Source organism: Cataglyphis hispanica, chromosome 13, assembly GCF_021464435.1.
Source record: "Cataglyphis hispanica isolate Lineage 1 chromosome 13, ULB_Chis1_1.0, whole genome shotgun sequence".
Taxonomy (NCBI): domain Eukaryota; kingdom Metazoa; phylum Arthropoda; class Insecta; order Hymenoptera; family Formicidae; genus Cataglyphis; species Cataglyphis hispanica.
In genome coordinates this window covers 2,804,852-2,820,457 of record NC_065966.1, presented here as the reverse complement: position 1 = coordinate 2,820,457, position 15,606 = coordinate 2,804,852, and the positions used below count along the sequence as shown (strand labels likewise).

Genomic DNA, 15,606 nt, shown 5'->3' with positions numbered 1-15,606 from the left:
ATATATATATATATATATATATATATATATATCTGAATAATTTAAAATATGATTTTCTTTTAGGAATGATATGTGCCATATGATATTCTCTTGATAATTCAGTTAGCTATAGTCGGTACATATAATAATTTAAATAAACCAATCTAACAGTATAATATCACACATAATAAAATTATACCAATCTAACACAGGAAACTCTTTATAGCCCAAAAAATATTAAGTCACAGCAGCGCTTTTATTTAAAATTAAGTAACACCTTTTGCGCTATATACAATTAAAATTGTCACTTTCTTTGATTCATATTTTGATGTTACGTTCTTATATACAATGTTTAAAACTATATTATACCTAGACATTTAACTCCTTATCCTTTACAATAGCAATATTTGCGTAAATGAAACAGTGAATTTTCCACACATCTCGCTTGAGATCCATACATATTAATTCTGCTAACATCGGAAATCTATAACGCAGATTATAATTTGTATTGTAAAAAATATATTTGTATTTTTGTTAATTATGAGTTGGTTCCTAAACTTACCTTAATGTGGAAAGTATTTTCCGCGAGATTATGAGTAATGCTAACTTCGAATAGCGCATCACCTGGCACTGTTCTCACTTTTAATTGATAAATTTCTGTTGCTACTTGGGTTTTGGCACTAAAATCACCTATGAAACCGTCTTGATCTCCAGATTTTCGGAAATTTAATAAACCTGTGAAATGTCATAAATACATTAACTTTTTCTATGGTGCATTTGATAATAATGTATTCTCTTGCATGCTATACCTTTGGTAGGTATGAGCTTAGCAGCCCATAAGATCTTGTCCAAATGTAATATCGCACATATGTCATGATGATCTGCAGTGTAACCATTAAGGAACTGGACAAAATAATTGGCAGCTGCGACAACATTCATGTCGTCAATCAAAATTTCTTTCCATCCAAGACAAGCACACCAATGTGGCTCTATGAATGCATCCGCGCACGTTCTGTTCAAGGGCACCTAAAAAGCGTTGCATTTAACAAAATAATCATTTAAATAGTTTAAATAGTTTAAAAAAATGTTAATTTAAAAAAATAAGGGAATGAACTTCATTTAGTGTAAAAATTAAAAAAAAAAAACCTTTATGAAACATCTTTGTAAGTCTAATATTAATAATTTGCAATTAATCCTGCAAACAATTTGCAGGAAGTAATGAAAGAATATCAAGAATGAGAAGTGGTAGGAAGTAGTGGGGATAGTCTGATCTGATACTGAAGCGTATTATTCATTAGTATTATTTAGATCTCGTGTTGTTGCAGACGCACGACGCAGTTCTCGGTCTCGGTTAATTCACTTTTCCAAAATTCGCGTAAATAAAAATTATCCATCCGCTTTTCGTTACTTTATACTGAGAGTGATTATGATTGTATTTATAATCTCTGATACTTGCAAAAGCCAGATAGCCTATCTCAATACTTGTAGATATCATGTGTTATTGAAATTAGAAAAGATAGTAGAAGATTTAGTTCCAACAAAGGAATGTCACTCTTTGTAGTTCAGTCTATATTATAGAAATTATCTTTTCATTAAAATATTTAAAAATGTAAGGAAAAGTTTATTAAATTCCGGCTTTTCTTTTTATTTTTGTAACTACACAAAATATATGTAAGCAATATATTGAAGTTGTAAAAAAACCTTTCAAATTTAATCTCAATTTTACGTTTATAGAATATACATATGTATATAATATACACACACACACACACACACACACACACACACACACACACACACACACACACACACACACACACACGCACACGCACACGCACGCACACGCACACGCACACGCACACATGTGTGTGTGTGTGTGTAAAAATTAGACAGATTATTGTATTAACTTACTTTATCGAATAAGCTGATGGCTCTTTGATGACGATCTCCATCTTTTGGGACATCAAAGTTAAGTATGTTTTCCAATGTTTTGTGTACGTCAAACGGTGATGTTAAATATTGTGTATTGTATACAAAATTTGCATAAGCTTGTGGATGGGCTTGCTTGAACCATGGTGGAAAAATGAAAGAGAAAAACGGTAATCTTTCCTCTTGTTTACCTTGGAGAGTATTACGAATGTCCGCAAATCTATGAAACAAAAACAACTCGATTGCTCATATGTATTTCAAATAACCAGTATATGTATAAACTGTCAGTAAATGGCATAGAATGCACATTAATGACATTTATATATACAGATATATATATATATATATATATATATATATATATATATACACATATAATATTTAAACCTGTGTCCATGGTCGCTCATCAAAATCAAAATGGTATTGTTTAAATGTCCATGATCATGGAGGTCTTTAACCCAAAAATATACATCGTTATCTACCACCCCGATATCATTGTAAGAGTCGTGAGAAAGTTCGCCATGAAATCCAAATACAAATTTTGGTTGTTTTTTATATGTATTAAATATCGTTTTTATATAATTCATCATCACCTATATAAAAATAATTAAATCAGCAATTAGATAGCATTTCTTTGATCTATTATCTGATTAATAAAAATTGATAACGTTTTATACATACCATATGACGCGGGATACCAGCTATACAAAATTTGTTATATGTTTTGAAATACGGAGAAGCGGCTAGATAATACGTGCGCATGTAATGATGAGTTGGTTGCTCGTCGAATCCTTTCAAACGATACGTAAACGTTCCGATATGCGGTACATCTTCCATAAAACCTGTTATGTATCCGTGTTCCTTATATTTATTCCATATCATGGGATACACGTTGACGTAGTATGCATTGTGACCCATTCGTTTTCGCGTTTCCGGTAATTCAAGTTCGATCTTGCCAGTTAAAATTGGGATAAGCGCTTGCGGTGTACCATCTCCTACGATATTATATCCTTCTAATACTAGAGCATCCAATTGTTGTTTTATAAAATGATAAGTTCTTGGTAGTTTACGAATGAACGTATTTCGCGACAATGAATCGAAGCCGAACATAAGCACGTTTAATTTCAAGCCCGGCACATTGTCCCAATTATGTTGCTGCTCAACGTACGGATTGTATTTTACTCCGGCGAGTACACTACGCCACCTAAGCATATTCATCATCAGTGATGTAACGATGAGTACGTTTGTAAAAATTAATTAAACAAATTAACTAACACGTTTCCATTTTGTGACTTGCAACTGACGCTTGCAAAATCGCTGTCCTTCAAAATGTAGAAATCGTCAGCCTGTTTACCATCTAATAATTTTATATTGTAATCATCTGTTCTGATAATTTCTGAAAAAAAAATAATGTATATCATACATATTATCTGGAATAATAGTAAATAATTTCATATTAAATATTAGTAATTGAAATAACATATATCTCAATTAGTATTAATGTATACAAATATACACAATATTTTATCTATATTAAAAAGATACAATCTTCTTTTACTTACCATTGAATATGCATTCTATTCGTCCATGCTTCGTTCTCGCTTTATTAGTAATAATAAGTCTTGAACCTTCCACTGTGACCCAGTCTTCAGGTCCACATGATAATGGTGGCACATCATATATAAATCTCATTATCTCTGGACTAGAGATATTTAATTGAGGTAATTTGCACGCAACACCTTCTCTGCACAAATATATTAAGTAAATGATAAATACTCACAAATAAAATAACAACTGCAAATAATAAAATGTATGAGCTATCATATGCTGCAATTATACACATTGTTCAGCAGTTAAATATATAAAATAAGATATATTGCTATATAAAATTTATATATTATTGCCTCGCTTCTTTAAAACAGATTATTGTATACATACCTCACATAAGATTGTTCTGACTCTTTGATTAATTGTGATATGTGTACTCTGAAATTATTTGATAAAAATTGATTATCAACTTGATATTAAAGCAAGAACATAAGATAAAATATTAAAAGATCACTCACAATTTGTCTAGATTTGAAAGATCAGGTTCATTAAATCCTAATTCTGTTCTTATTACTTGAAAGACACAAAATAATAGCGCTACAGATAGTACTGCTATTATGCAACGACGAAAATGGCACGCCGTGATCCTCATGTTTATTCAATATATAAAGAATTTCTGTAAAATATAAAATGTCATGAGCTTAATTATCAACATTAGGAATAAATATCTTTTTATTGTTCTTTCTTTTTTACAGAATATAATAATCCTCTATTGAATTTTATTGCATTTATTAAGACAGTATTATATTACTCTTGTTTTTTTATAAATATCATAAAAATATTTAAAATATTCAAAATACAATTAATAAAATATAATTGTTTTGCTAATTTGCCTTGTTGTCTAAGCAATATCATGCAATACAAGATTAAGATAAAAAAAATCACTAACAAAACACAAAATTGATAAATTTATTTAGTAGTAAAAGTTTATTCTTATTCTTATTAAATGTTTAAACTTATTTTCTTACATGTTCAGATATAAGATTATTATTATAGAAAGACTGATGATGATTTCAATTCAAACTGATGTTTAAATATGTAATAATTGTCTACAAAAAGACGTTATACATGTTATATACATGCATAAACGTACAAAACGAAAAAAGTATTACCTTTACGTTCTCAATCACCTTTACGTATCACTCACAACAGGCGATTAGCGCGAATGCATAAGAATTTAATAAACATAATGTCAATGTTCGTCTAGGAATTAGAAAAAATATACGTAGGACGTATAAATACAAAGGACGTACAAATAAAAACGCACGACAAAATTCTCATCGAAGATTCAAGACAGCCACACGAGTTACAGCCTGTCGGAATGCTCAGACAAGTGGTGTAGGAATTTGTCTGTAAAACGTAATGCTACATCGCGCGCAAAAATGAGAATATAAGAAGACCGGTTCGTTTCACAAAAAGCACTCTCGTAATCGTGACAATACATCACGACGTTGTCGATGTATTTGATCCTTACAAGTTTTTAAGCCCGGATCTACTAATAGGTGTAATAAAAGCCTCAAACTATAAGAAATTAATCAATCACAGTCAAATGTGAAAAGAATAATGAATTGTTAATGGTAATTTTTTTTTATGGCTTTTTAAGACTTACATCACCTATTGTTTGCTACACCTATTGTAGATCCGGCCTTACCGATGTCCATTGAAAATCAAGACCATCTCTTTTCGGTATATATTCAGGATATATTCGGTCCAAGTGTAGTAAACTGTCGCTCGCACATGCACCATGTACGACGCACGACACACGACGCATGCACGCGTGAAACGTGAGACATCGGCGTAGACCGTGAGCAATAGTGCAATGAAGTCAAAAGTCAAATGTCCAATCGAAAGGTCGACCGTTTAGTATTACATGTGAAATTCGAGTATCATTTAATCAAAAAATATTATTTTTCTTTTCTTTTCCCTCTCCTTTCTTTTAAGATTATTTTATTCAAACGGGTCGATCGGGAAATTTAAGAGAATTTTTGAGGATTTCGAGATAATACGAGATATTTCATGTGTAAAATTTCGAGGATAAATAACACGAAATAGAATGATTATTTTCTGTAATAGAAATATGATTTGATGCAATTTGTGTAAAAATTGATATTAGAAAACATGCCGAATTTAATAATTCCTGTGATTTTAATAACTTGCTTGTAAACCACAAGTTGAAACGCGATCGTGTAAATATTTTTGTATGCCTGACGTATAGTTTTATATGTATGAATAAATCAGCTGATCGCTTACGAAGCGCTCGTGTCTTGTGTCAATACGCGACCTAGCACTCTTGTCAACGCAAAGTGTATATACTTGCAATACCGCTCGATCGATCCGTCACGTTGAAAGCTCACAAAATATATTATGCCAGCGAAGTAATTGTTTTATCGAAGTATTTTTATATGTAAGCTGCAATACACATAATATTTTTATTACAGAAAATCGATTATGCACAACATTTTAATCACAAATGTGCATTGTAAGCGAATTATATATTACATATGTTTGTTTAATTTTTTTCTATTGAATTTGCACACATACTTACGTATATATTACCTTTACTTCGCGATATCTACTGGAAGAAAAGAAAGAGAACATATAAAATATATAAAGACGTAGATAGGGAAAAGTGCAAACTAAACCTGACTACGCCCACTTCCTGTTTTATATGTTTTTCTAACGTCCACTTAACGTTACTATGACGTAATGATAGCACTATTAATTATTTTTTTTCAATAAATTGCAAAATTTTTTTCATTTTTTATTTTTTTTTTTTTTATTTTTTTAGCTTCTTTAATAAATATTCTATTTTAAAATATTAAGTACATTATCTATTTTGTTTCAATTGTTTTATGACGTGGACAAATATAAAGTAATCAATCATGTTTGAAACAACGCTATATTGCATAGAAGGAAATTGTGAAATTTACTCGGTAAAATTGCGGAAATATATTTATTTCTATAATTATGCGATAAATGAAAATAAATCAATGAATATTTTTTAGACAGAGAAAAAAATATATTTAATATATTAATTATATAAATAAATATATGTAACAATTATTTAACTAAAGAAGGGAGATATTAATTCAACTGTAAGTAAGAATTGTAGTATTTATTTAATGTATATTTATTTACATCATTATCACCTTTTAAATAAATCCAGACATAGTGCAAGTAAAAAATTCACATATTTCTTAAGTGCATTAAATATTACGCGCATATATACATACATACATTGATCATAAGGTACACTTCATATTTCTTATAAATCATATATACAATTCATATATATACATGAAATTATATATTAAGAAATTTTATACCTCGCGACAAAATGAAGTTTATCGGGATTTATTGGGGTTTATCGGGAAAAAATCACAGTTTTGCTATTTGCTTATCGCATACATTTTTTATCTTAATCATTATATGTATAAGAACAATATTGATATTTAACACATAATATTATTATATTATGATAGAGGTATCGTACACAAGCTTAATTACTTATTTCTCACGGAACTTTCTTATAAAATTATTTAATTATAAATACTTGTTTTTGCCAAAGAATTCGTTAAGAACTCGCTGATTTAGTCAAACTGTACACTAATTGTAACTACATTTTAAATATATCTGTTTGTAAATTTTCTACAAATAATGATTATTTATTTATTTTCTTGTAATCATTATTTATCTAAACTTGTATACACATATATCGTATGTGAGCCTTTATAATACATATATCGTTATCTATCTTTGTACATATGTTAATTATAACGACTAGTATTTTGTGATGGTCTTAATAATTGCGAAAATAGTGTTTAATTTAATACTTGCAAAAGAGCATTTTTTTCCTATTTTGTTATTAATATATTATATATATTAGATTTATTTTTACATTATTAGTAAATACAGAAAATTTTGGTATATATAAATTTTCAGGCTTGTTTAAAGATTGCAGAAATGAAAAAAATGATAGCGATATAACTTATCATGTAGTTTATATCGGAATTTTAACCGATTTTGCCAGTATATACATATGTAAATAACGGCTAAGTTCATTTGGTAATAAAATTAGTCGTATCAGCAACTTAAATTATATCACTGATATGAAAGAAAATAAGATGCTAAAATAATCATTAGACTTCTTTATTTGCATGACTAATACTGGAGCGAGGAATATCGAAGCAACAGTTTTGCCAGCATATTATTCCGTTTTTTGAAACGAAAGACTACCTCTCCATGGAAACATGCGATATCCCTGGTAATAATTTACTTTCTTTAATGACGTTACAAACATTTTTCAATTTAATAAACTAATTCCTTAAGTAAACTAAATTAAATAATGAATAATGTAAATATTGAATTTATGAAATTGGATGAATGTAGATCAAATAAAACAAGAGGCATAATTTATGATCTTGGCGTATGAACAAAAATTTAAAAAAAGAAATAAAAGAGAGAGATAGATAGTCTAATTTTATTAAATATTTCTATTATTATTACCGCTTGCGAAGAACTGCGTTCGCTGTCGTGGTCGCTACAATTGAGAGGTTGTGGGGGTTCCTCGTTTCTTCGTAGAATTTTCATTGGTCTATAAGTGTCATATGTGAGTAATAAATAATCAGGTATTAAGCATATAACGACTACGATTATAGTAATTAACCAGAACGAGGGTGACATTAATAATCTATAGAAAACCCCAAACATATCACCATCGTATTTCCTAAAAAGACACAAAAAGACACTTTCTAGATAAAAATTATATTTCTTTATAAATATGATAATTATTAGTTATAACTTTTCCGATAACATAGATTCATACTTACACATTTATAACTGAATAACAAAATGCGCTTAGGAAGAATACTAATTCGGAAAGTATTATGCTTAAAATTAATGGAAATGTCCAATATGAGCTACGCAACAAAATCTGAAATAATATTATCGTCATCACGATGATGCGTGATTATATAATTTATCGTGACATTTATATATTAGATTGTTGACTCGAAAGATTAAACGCGTCCGATTAAAAAGTTTCAACCATTAAGATAATAAAATTTTTATTGTAAGTGATGCTTGAAATACTCAATATAAAACATTCAATTATCCATTCTTTATCATCTGAATTAGATTATCCAAATCAACGATCTTAATCTACATATTATTTAATGCCTTGATACGTACTTGTAGATTTGCTAGCAAAGTGACTATATGAAAAATGCATGTACTAAAAGTCCAGTGTCCAACCGGCGTATTATCGTATAAATATGTCGGATTGATGTATGAAATACAATATACTGTAAAATATGTTATTCCTGTGTGCCATAATCCTAAAAAAATAATAAGGAAGTCACACAATATCTATCGATGTGTGCTGGGCTAATTTTATTAAAAAGTAAGAGGCCATGATATATGAGAAATAATTTTTATATATTAATGTTTTATTATTTTTATTTAAAGAAAATAAATTTTATATTAGCTGAAAAAGATAGAATTATTAAATTCTCTATATATACGGACCTAAAAGCAACCATACCATGAACTGTTTTCTCGACATTAAGTAATTTCTTTTATTAAGTTTATACAAGTACGGATGTCGCATAAGCTTTTTCGCACTGTGATTCTGTTCAAATAATCCATACAGCAATATTGGTAATGACGTGAATAACAAGTTAAAACACATTAGAAATATACCGTCATACAGTTCCTATAAAAATATACAGAATAATATATGTTGGTAGTTCACATTATATGGCATATAGTTCGTAAATTATTAAATAATTAAATTTTAAAAGAAAAATTATAACAAGAATTAAATATGTAATAATTTTGTTTACTAATCTAGTCATAAAGAAAGTTATTAACTATTTTAAAGAGTTATTCACTACAAAAATAAAAATGACATGTGATATACGAAAGGGAAAAGAATTCATTTACATAACGTAAGTATATAAAACACCGAGGATTTTTTTGACAGAACGAAAACACAGGACATTATTATTCTCTCACCTGGGTGGAGAAACCGTTGTGAACGCCGAATAACACCTGCGGCGTTATGAATACCACGTTTTTGTAGAAAAAATACTGCATTAAGATGCTGATGCGCAAATAATACCAATGGCCGTGCACTAACAACGCTTTTTTCAGATACATAAACTTTGTGAAGGCAAAGTCGGCGGATATCGACGCCTGTCGACCTTCCTTTCCCAATATTCCGATTCCCACGTGAGCTTCCTGTATCATCGAGACATCGTTACCGCCATCGCCAATGGCTGCGGTGTGTGGCCGACTTTGTGCAGTTTTTATCAGATGCACGATCTATGTCAGATTTAATATTTTTAATATATATTTTTTTTATGATATTAATATTTTTAATATATTTTTGATATCAAGTATTTCGAGTACCTCGCTCTTTTGCAATGGCGTTAATCTACAACAGACAACCGCTTCACAGGCCATTCCGATGGACTTCAATAATTCAGGGCAATTACGTAAGGTCGCCGCCATGCTCGTACCATCTATTATCAAACCATATTGCTTATGCGGTTCCAATTTTATTTTGCGGCTGTAAAATAATATGTATAGACTTATTATATTTTACTTTCCTTAATGAAATTTCAATATATTATTATTGAGTAAATTTTTTGAAAAGAATTTCTATTCTATGTGTGTATGTGAGTGAATAGTTGTCATGTTAGAAATAATATGAGCAGTTAAGTAAGTAGCACAACTGATATAAATAAAGAAAATAAGAAAATAAAATTTTGGACATATAAGTTGTACACTCACTCGAAAGTAGTTAATATAAGGAAACAAGATTGTCCTGAAGTTTCTTCCATTAGTCTTAAAACTTCAGTACCCTTTTTAAAGTGGCCGCAGAGAAAAGCAATGTTCTCCGCAGTTTCTGCTTTATCTCCGGTGAGTACCCATATCTAAACAATAGAGATTCGCCAAGTTGAATATTATTCTTCTCGAAGTTAATTAGTTTTAATTATATATAATTATTTTATCTTTCAAAATTTTTTTTAGAAATTTAAGAAAAATATACATATATTTAATGTATTTTCTGTAAAAAATAAATAAAAAATTAAACAAAATAAATGAAATATATATATAATTATACTTTTGAGAATATACAGCTTAGAAAAGAATAATACAATTTGAAAACTCGATGATTCTGATTGTGATAAAACCGATATGTGACTTGATAGTTAAATAATAATGGATTAATAATTTGTATAAAGACGGTAATAAACTAACTTTGATTCCAGCGACTCGTAAGCATTCCAAGGTCTCTTGCACGTCGTCTTGCAGACGATCTTCCACTGCAGTTACTCCGAGCAAGGTGAGTTCGCTTTCCATAAGATTGTACGCACGTGTCATGTACGTTTCTCTCTCCGTCCCGATTATTTGTCTCGCCTGCTCGATGTTTTGCGATAGCCTATTGTATTCAGATTGATCCATCTTTTTGTACGCTATAACCAATGTTCGCAAACCTCTCTGAAAAAAATTGAGAGATATTTTAATAGAGAGAGATAGATTCTATAATATAATAATAAAATCAAAGAAAAAAATTAAATATTAATTTAATTTAATATTAAACATTTGTTTGCAATCAGAAATTAATTTTGTTTTTTAAATTGGATTGATTTCCTATTGTATCATACTATTTGATATCATTCACATGAGACAATACAGTGCAAATTAATATAATTATCAATTTATCGATCATAGCCGAGACAACATACCATGGAGAAATCGGCGACATGAAGGGAAGCTTCTTGAATTTTCCCTTGTACGATCAATGGAAGAACAGCCGAATCCGCACCCTTACAATACAACCAAATATCATTTGCCGAATCTTTCACTATTATTGACATTCTCTTTCGTTCTGTCCAAGATACATAATATTAACAATATTTATTTCTCTAGTATTAAAATATAATGATAATTTAATTCTTGTTTATGATTAATGATATATATAATTCATGAATAATGTTTGGTTTCAATGCTAATTATTTGAGTGACAATTATTTTAATGATTATTTTATCATATATGTGATATTTAGTTGTTATTTAATTAATTATTGTGTTTTATACTGATTTATTTTGATTTTGCAAACACGTACCAGAAGTGAACTCTAGTATCTCCAATTTTTGGAAAATCATCATGTTTTTGTTAATCCGGATGTACATTGCCTCGTTAGTACCCTTCTGAAAAATAACACCGCATCTGGCACTTGCCTCCACTAGTGCCTTCTCATCTGCCGATGCTGCCTGCCATATGTTATATGTGTTTGTACATATCTTTATACAGAGCTAATCGCGCACGCGTGTTTACGCTTCTTCATAGATAAACATCGCAAATTTGATATTTGCGTACGCAAGTTATTTTTACCTGATATTGCGGTAAATCCGGATGCATCATCAACGAACTGTTGACCCTCGTGATTTTTTTTAATCTGAAGCTTTCGCGGAATGAAATGCGTTTAGCTATCATTTCTGGACGTAGGCTCGGCGGCGCGATTTGGACCATGTGACATAGCGATATACTTATCATAAAGTGCCAGATGTTCTCCTATAATCGCGTATTATAGTGATAACATTGAAATTATATTTTTATAAATAATAATAACGAATATCATATTTTCTTTTTTTGTGTTTGGATTTACCTCCCATGACGTTAGTTTGACAGCTTCATCTTCGTTCCCGCTTGATGGCAATAGATAAAGATTCCCATCGCAATCTTTTTCCATGTATATGTTGCCGTCGATCGAGCAACGTCTGAACACCATCAAATTTTCAGTAAGCGTGCCGGTCTTGTCAGTAAACAAATATTCAACCTGACCAAGCTCTTCGTTCAAATCTGACGTGTTGGCGAGTGCTGGCTGATCGTTGGCCGCATCGTACATATCCAAGTCCCAAGCGAAAAACAAGGAGCCGAGAAACTTTTGTAACTCTGAAAAAATACACGCAAATCTTCATCGATAATATTTTTGTAGATTTTTAATTTTAATGCATTTTATAAATGTTTTTTTTTTTGTATATTGAAAATTTCAGAAGAAAAGAGACAGAGAGAGATACAGATAGAGGAAACGATTTAAATAATTTTTAAAGTAGAAAATTTTATGATAAGAAAAGAGACTTAAATGGAAATGTCAAATAGAAATGTCTCACCGACAGTGACATATAAGGATATCGGTACGATGTAATTGAATAAGATAAGAAAGCTCATAATATTCTCAATCAACGTAGAAAAATTGATTTCAGGCGATGGACCCAGATAACTGTCCCACTTTTCATAAGATTCAACGTATATCTTCATTATAGTAGATACTAATACTTCAATCAACAGTATTACGACATATACAATAAGATATTTATTGATTGATCTGCGAATAATATAATATTTGGATAAGAGAGTATAAATTTAAACAGCAATCTCTATTTTAAATAAAATAATTTCTTAAATAAATAATTTAAGCTTTTCTTGAAAATACAGCGATTGTGATAGCAAAAATGCAAGCAGATTTAGCGGAAGCAAGTAGTAATATCAGTTGTTTATTTTTGTGCATAAGTAAAGCTTAAATAATTACTTCTCGGCGGTTGAAAATTTATTACTGACTATCTTTGAATTAAGTGACAGTTTTGTATCCTGACCGGTATAAACTGCACAACCAATCACATATTCGGTGTCTTTTAGTCTCGATCCACGCAGCAAGAGATTATCTATCGTCAAATGCCCGTTTATTGTTTCGTTGCCACTGTTAATCTCAAGCTTACCATGGAAGGTATAAAGATTTGCCAGAGGATGCTGACACGTAATCGTCGCTTCCATAGCCACTATATGCGAAAGCGGCAACTTCGAGACCACTTTCGGAACATTCAACGTCTAAAAAAATTAATAATCTTAAAATTAATAATCCTATAACAATTATAATTTAAATATTAAAAAAAATTTTTGATTGTATTTTAAGTTTTGTCAGAGAAAAATACATGTCGCATCTAATCTTTAAATATGTAAAGTACTTTTAAATTTGTTTCTCCGTCGAGATTAGATGTCGTGACATAACAACATCCGGGAGTCTCGCTATAAAGAAGTATGATATCACATGGCACGTCCTCGTCCCGAGATACTTTTACGAGATCACCTACCACTATTTGCTCGCAATATATATCCTGTAAATATCATATGTTATTTACGTATAAAGCATAAGAGCATGCTTAACATGAGTTAATTTCAGTCGTAAGAAATATTTTTTACATTTTATAATTTTAGTTAAAAAATTATAAATTTTAGGGAATAATTTAAATTAAATAATTTTTTTTATTATGTCAAAATTAATAAAGCGTTTAAATTATGATATTATATTTAGCGGCAACAAACCTGTGTACATTTGTTGCGAATGACATTAACTGATCTCTGATTATCTCGTTGATCTGTCTTGTAGCGCAAATAATCTTCATATCCCTGTTTACATGCGGTTACCAGAATGACGAATGATAAAGGCAGGGCGCTGGTTAAGGGCGAAATAGGCGAGTCTATCGTAAGCGTGATTATTGTCGTTAGCAGGAAATAAAAATTCGCTATTCGCCGGAACTGCTCGAAGAAATTCTTTGGAATGAAGTTCCATATTGTGTACTATAGATTACGGAGATAATATGATTAATATATCGCTAAAATATTTTTAGATGTATGCAAAAATTTTAGAAATAATAATTAAATTTTTAAAACGTCAGCAGAGCACGACGTTAAAATACTATAATACTTTTTATATAGAATTGAAATATATATATATATATATTTATATAATATATATATTTTTCAATATTATTTTAAAATAAAATACAGAAAGAAAGCACACGCGAGATATACCTTATGCGATTTGACGCGATTGTTGGTAAAATGTGTTTGTAATGGATCATTTGTAGGATTAATATTCACGATTCTGTGGTCGCTAAGCACTGAAGATGTTGCATATGTAACACCCTATATGTAAACAAAAAAAAAAGAAATATTACCTTAAATAAATAAAAGAAATAAATTTAAGAAATTTATAAATCGCGCTTTGATTGTAATTTCTAACGATTGCAAGACTATGCAAAAGATGTGAACTTGATTTCAAGTCCAATTTTTCATCCCAAAACAAAGGTTAATCGCGAATTTTAATTACAATTGTGAATGCAGGTCTTAGAAGTCAAAAATCACGATCAAAAGTCATAATGACATAAAGAAATACAATATATGTGTAAAAATTATCTGTTTGTTTGACTTGTTCGGAAAATCAAATTTCCAAATTGTATGATTTTCTATTTTTTACACGTGATACCACATTGGCTTTCATTTGTGCTGCAACAACAAATGGGGGGCAATGTACGCGAAACTACAACCTTATCAAACTACACAATTCGTTGCGTCATGTTTATATCGGAAATTTGTACAGTGTTATCTGTACTCGAGTTGGAAAAATCCTAAATACAAGAATAAATTTCCTAAAACCATTATCAAGCAATTTCACAAAGATCTAATATGCTGCAAACGCGATAATGGCGATAAGAAGGATAGCATGCTTAACATGAGCAACAGCCAGTACTTGGATTACATGTACAAGGCATGGCTCGAGGACCATAAATCTGTGAGTAAGTCGTGGGACTTATATTTCAAATTGATCCACACCAAAAGCTCAAAAGATTCTCATGCTAAATCCAATCCGACTCGCATCAATTCCCCTACATTAAAGACATCGAAGTTAGGAGGACAATCGAACAGTGAGTTTATTTTAATAAATTCTGTTTGAGATCCACATGATGACATCGTTTTCATACAATTGCAGTTAGAATGAATAATTAATATTACATACAAGTGTAATATTGATTTCAATTTTAATTTATACATAATGCAGAATAATAAATACTATATTTTATATATAAAGATTTTCTTTCATCCATATCTAAAATTAAAAAAAATATATATTATTAAAATATATTATTAATAATAAAATTAAATTTTTAGGTGTTGTTTGCGTACAAAAGTTAAAAATGTTATAAAATAATATAATAAAAATATATTTTATTAATTTATAT

General features: G+C 29.8%; 4 protein-coding genes across 17 annotated transcripts in view; 2 read left to right on the top strand and 2 right to left on the bottom strand.

Annotated features, from left to right (window-relative positions):
* Positions 1–15,606, top strand: part of LOC126853978 (uncharacterized) — a 120,294-nt gene that overhangs the window by 85,977 nt on the left and 18,711 nt on the right. The window lies entirely within an intron of this gene.
* Positions 1–15,606, top strand: part of LOC126853924 (2-oxoglutarate dehydrogenase complex component E1-like) — a 50,022-nt gene that overhangs the window by 27,228 nt on the left and 7,188 nt on the right. Inside the window, exon 2 of one of the 2 annotated variants that reach the window (XM_050600114.1) lies at positions 10,794–10,867. Coding sequence is in view for 1 of the 2 variants with exons in the window: in XM_050600116.1 (XP_050456073.1) it covers positions 14,895–15,291 (397 nt within the window). In the remaining variant the exon portion in view is untranslated. Of the gene's footprint in view, positions 1–10,793; positions 10,868–14,894; positions 15,292–15,606 lie in introns of those variants that run through there. The other variant, XM_050600116.1, reaches the window with a different exon arrangement.
* LOC126853934 (uncharacterized) lies at positions 41–6,166 on the bottom strand. Of its 9 annotated transcripts, none has more exons than XM_050600142.1 (12): positions 5,126–5,804; positions 4,629–5,037; positions 3,975–4,132; positions 3,847–3,894; positions 3,471–3,652; positions 3,184–3,304; positions 2,590–3,112; positions 2,296–2,501; positions 1,891–2,128; positions 789–1,005; positions 542–714; positions 41–463 (listed from the first exon to the last, which is right to left on the bottom strand). In XM_050600142.1, the coding sequence occupies exons 3-12, from the start codon at positions 4,106–4,108 to the stop codon at positions 365–367; spliced, it is 1,941 nt and encodes a 646-aa protein (XP_050456099.1). In that variant the 5' UTR covers positions 4,109–4,132; positions 4,629–5,037; positions 5,126–5,804; the 3' UTR covers positions 41–364. The 9 variants fall into 9 exon arrangements, with proteins under 9 accessions (XP_050456099.1, XP_050456101.1, XP_050456100.1 ...); XM_050600144.1 differs by having other exon boundaries at positions 4,629–4,881; XM_050600143.1 differs by having other exon boundaries at positions 4,629–4,881; positions 5,168–5,804.
* LOC126853918 (phospholipid-transporting ATPase IF-like) overlaps positions 6,666–15,606 on the bottom strand; it is a 179,181-nt gene continuing 170,240 nt past the window's right edge. For 4 of the 5 annotated variants that reach the window (XM_050600101.1, XM_050600103.1, XM_050600104.1 and 1 more), the window contains 18 exons: positions 14,399–14,512; positions 13,910–14,164; positions 13,552–13,701; positions 13,119–13,414; positions 12,700–12,914; positions 12,195–12,481; positions 11,921–12,100; positions 11,652–11,799; positions 11,271–11,413; positions 10,783–11,022; positions 10,312–10,454; positions 9,928–10,087; positions 9,532–9,840; positions 9,043–9,229; positions 8,707–8,852; positions 8,346–8,449; positions 8,023–8,242; positions 6,666–7,777 (listed from right to left, as the gene is read on the bottom strand). In XM_050600101.1, coding sequence (XP_050456058.1) covers positions 7,724–7,777; positions 8,023–8,242; positions 8,346–8,449; positions 8,707–8,852; positions 9,043–9,229; positions 9,532–9,840; positions 9,928–10,087; positions 10,312–10,454; positions 10,783–11,022; positions 11,271–11,413; positions 11,652–11,799; positions 11,921–12,100; positions 12,195–12,481; positions 12,700–12,914; positions 13,119–13,414; positions 13,552–13,701; positions 13,910–14,164; positions 14,399–14,512 — 3,351 coding nt within the window. In that variant the 3' untranslated portion in view covers positions 6,666–7,723. The remainder of the gene's footprint in view (positions 7,778–8,022; positions 8,243–8,345; positions 8,450–8,706; positions 8,853–9,042; positions 9,230–9,531; positions 9,841–9,927; positions 10,088–10,311; positions 10,455–10,782; positions 11,023–11,270; positions 11,414–11,651; positions 11,800–11,920; positions 12,101–12,194; positions 12,482–12,699; positions 12,915–13,118; positions 13,415–13,551; positions 13,702–13,909; positions 14,165–14,398; positions 14,513–15,606) is intronic. The other variant, XM_050600105.1, reaches the window with a different exon arrangement.

Excerpts from the sequence above, each read along its gene's own strand:
- LOC126853934 (XM_050600148.1), bottom strand. The coding sequence starts at position 4,108 with ATGAGGATCACGGCGTGCCATTTTCGTCGTTGCATAATAGCAGTACTA. Across the intron at positions 3,895-3,974 it reads CTTTCAAATCTAGACAAATT|AGTACACATATCACAATTAA; the intron begins GTGAGTGATCTT and ends AAATAATTTCAG. Across the intron at positions 3,113-3,183 it reads AAGTCACAAAATGGAAACGT|GTGGCGTAGTGTACTCGCCG; the intron begins GTTAGTTAATTT and ends GAATATGCTTAG.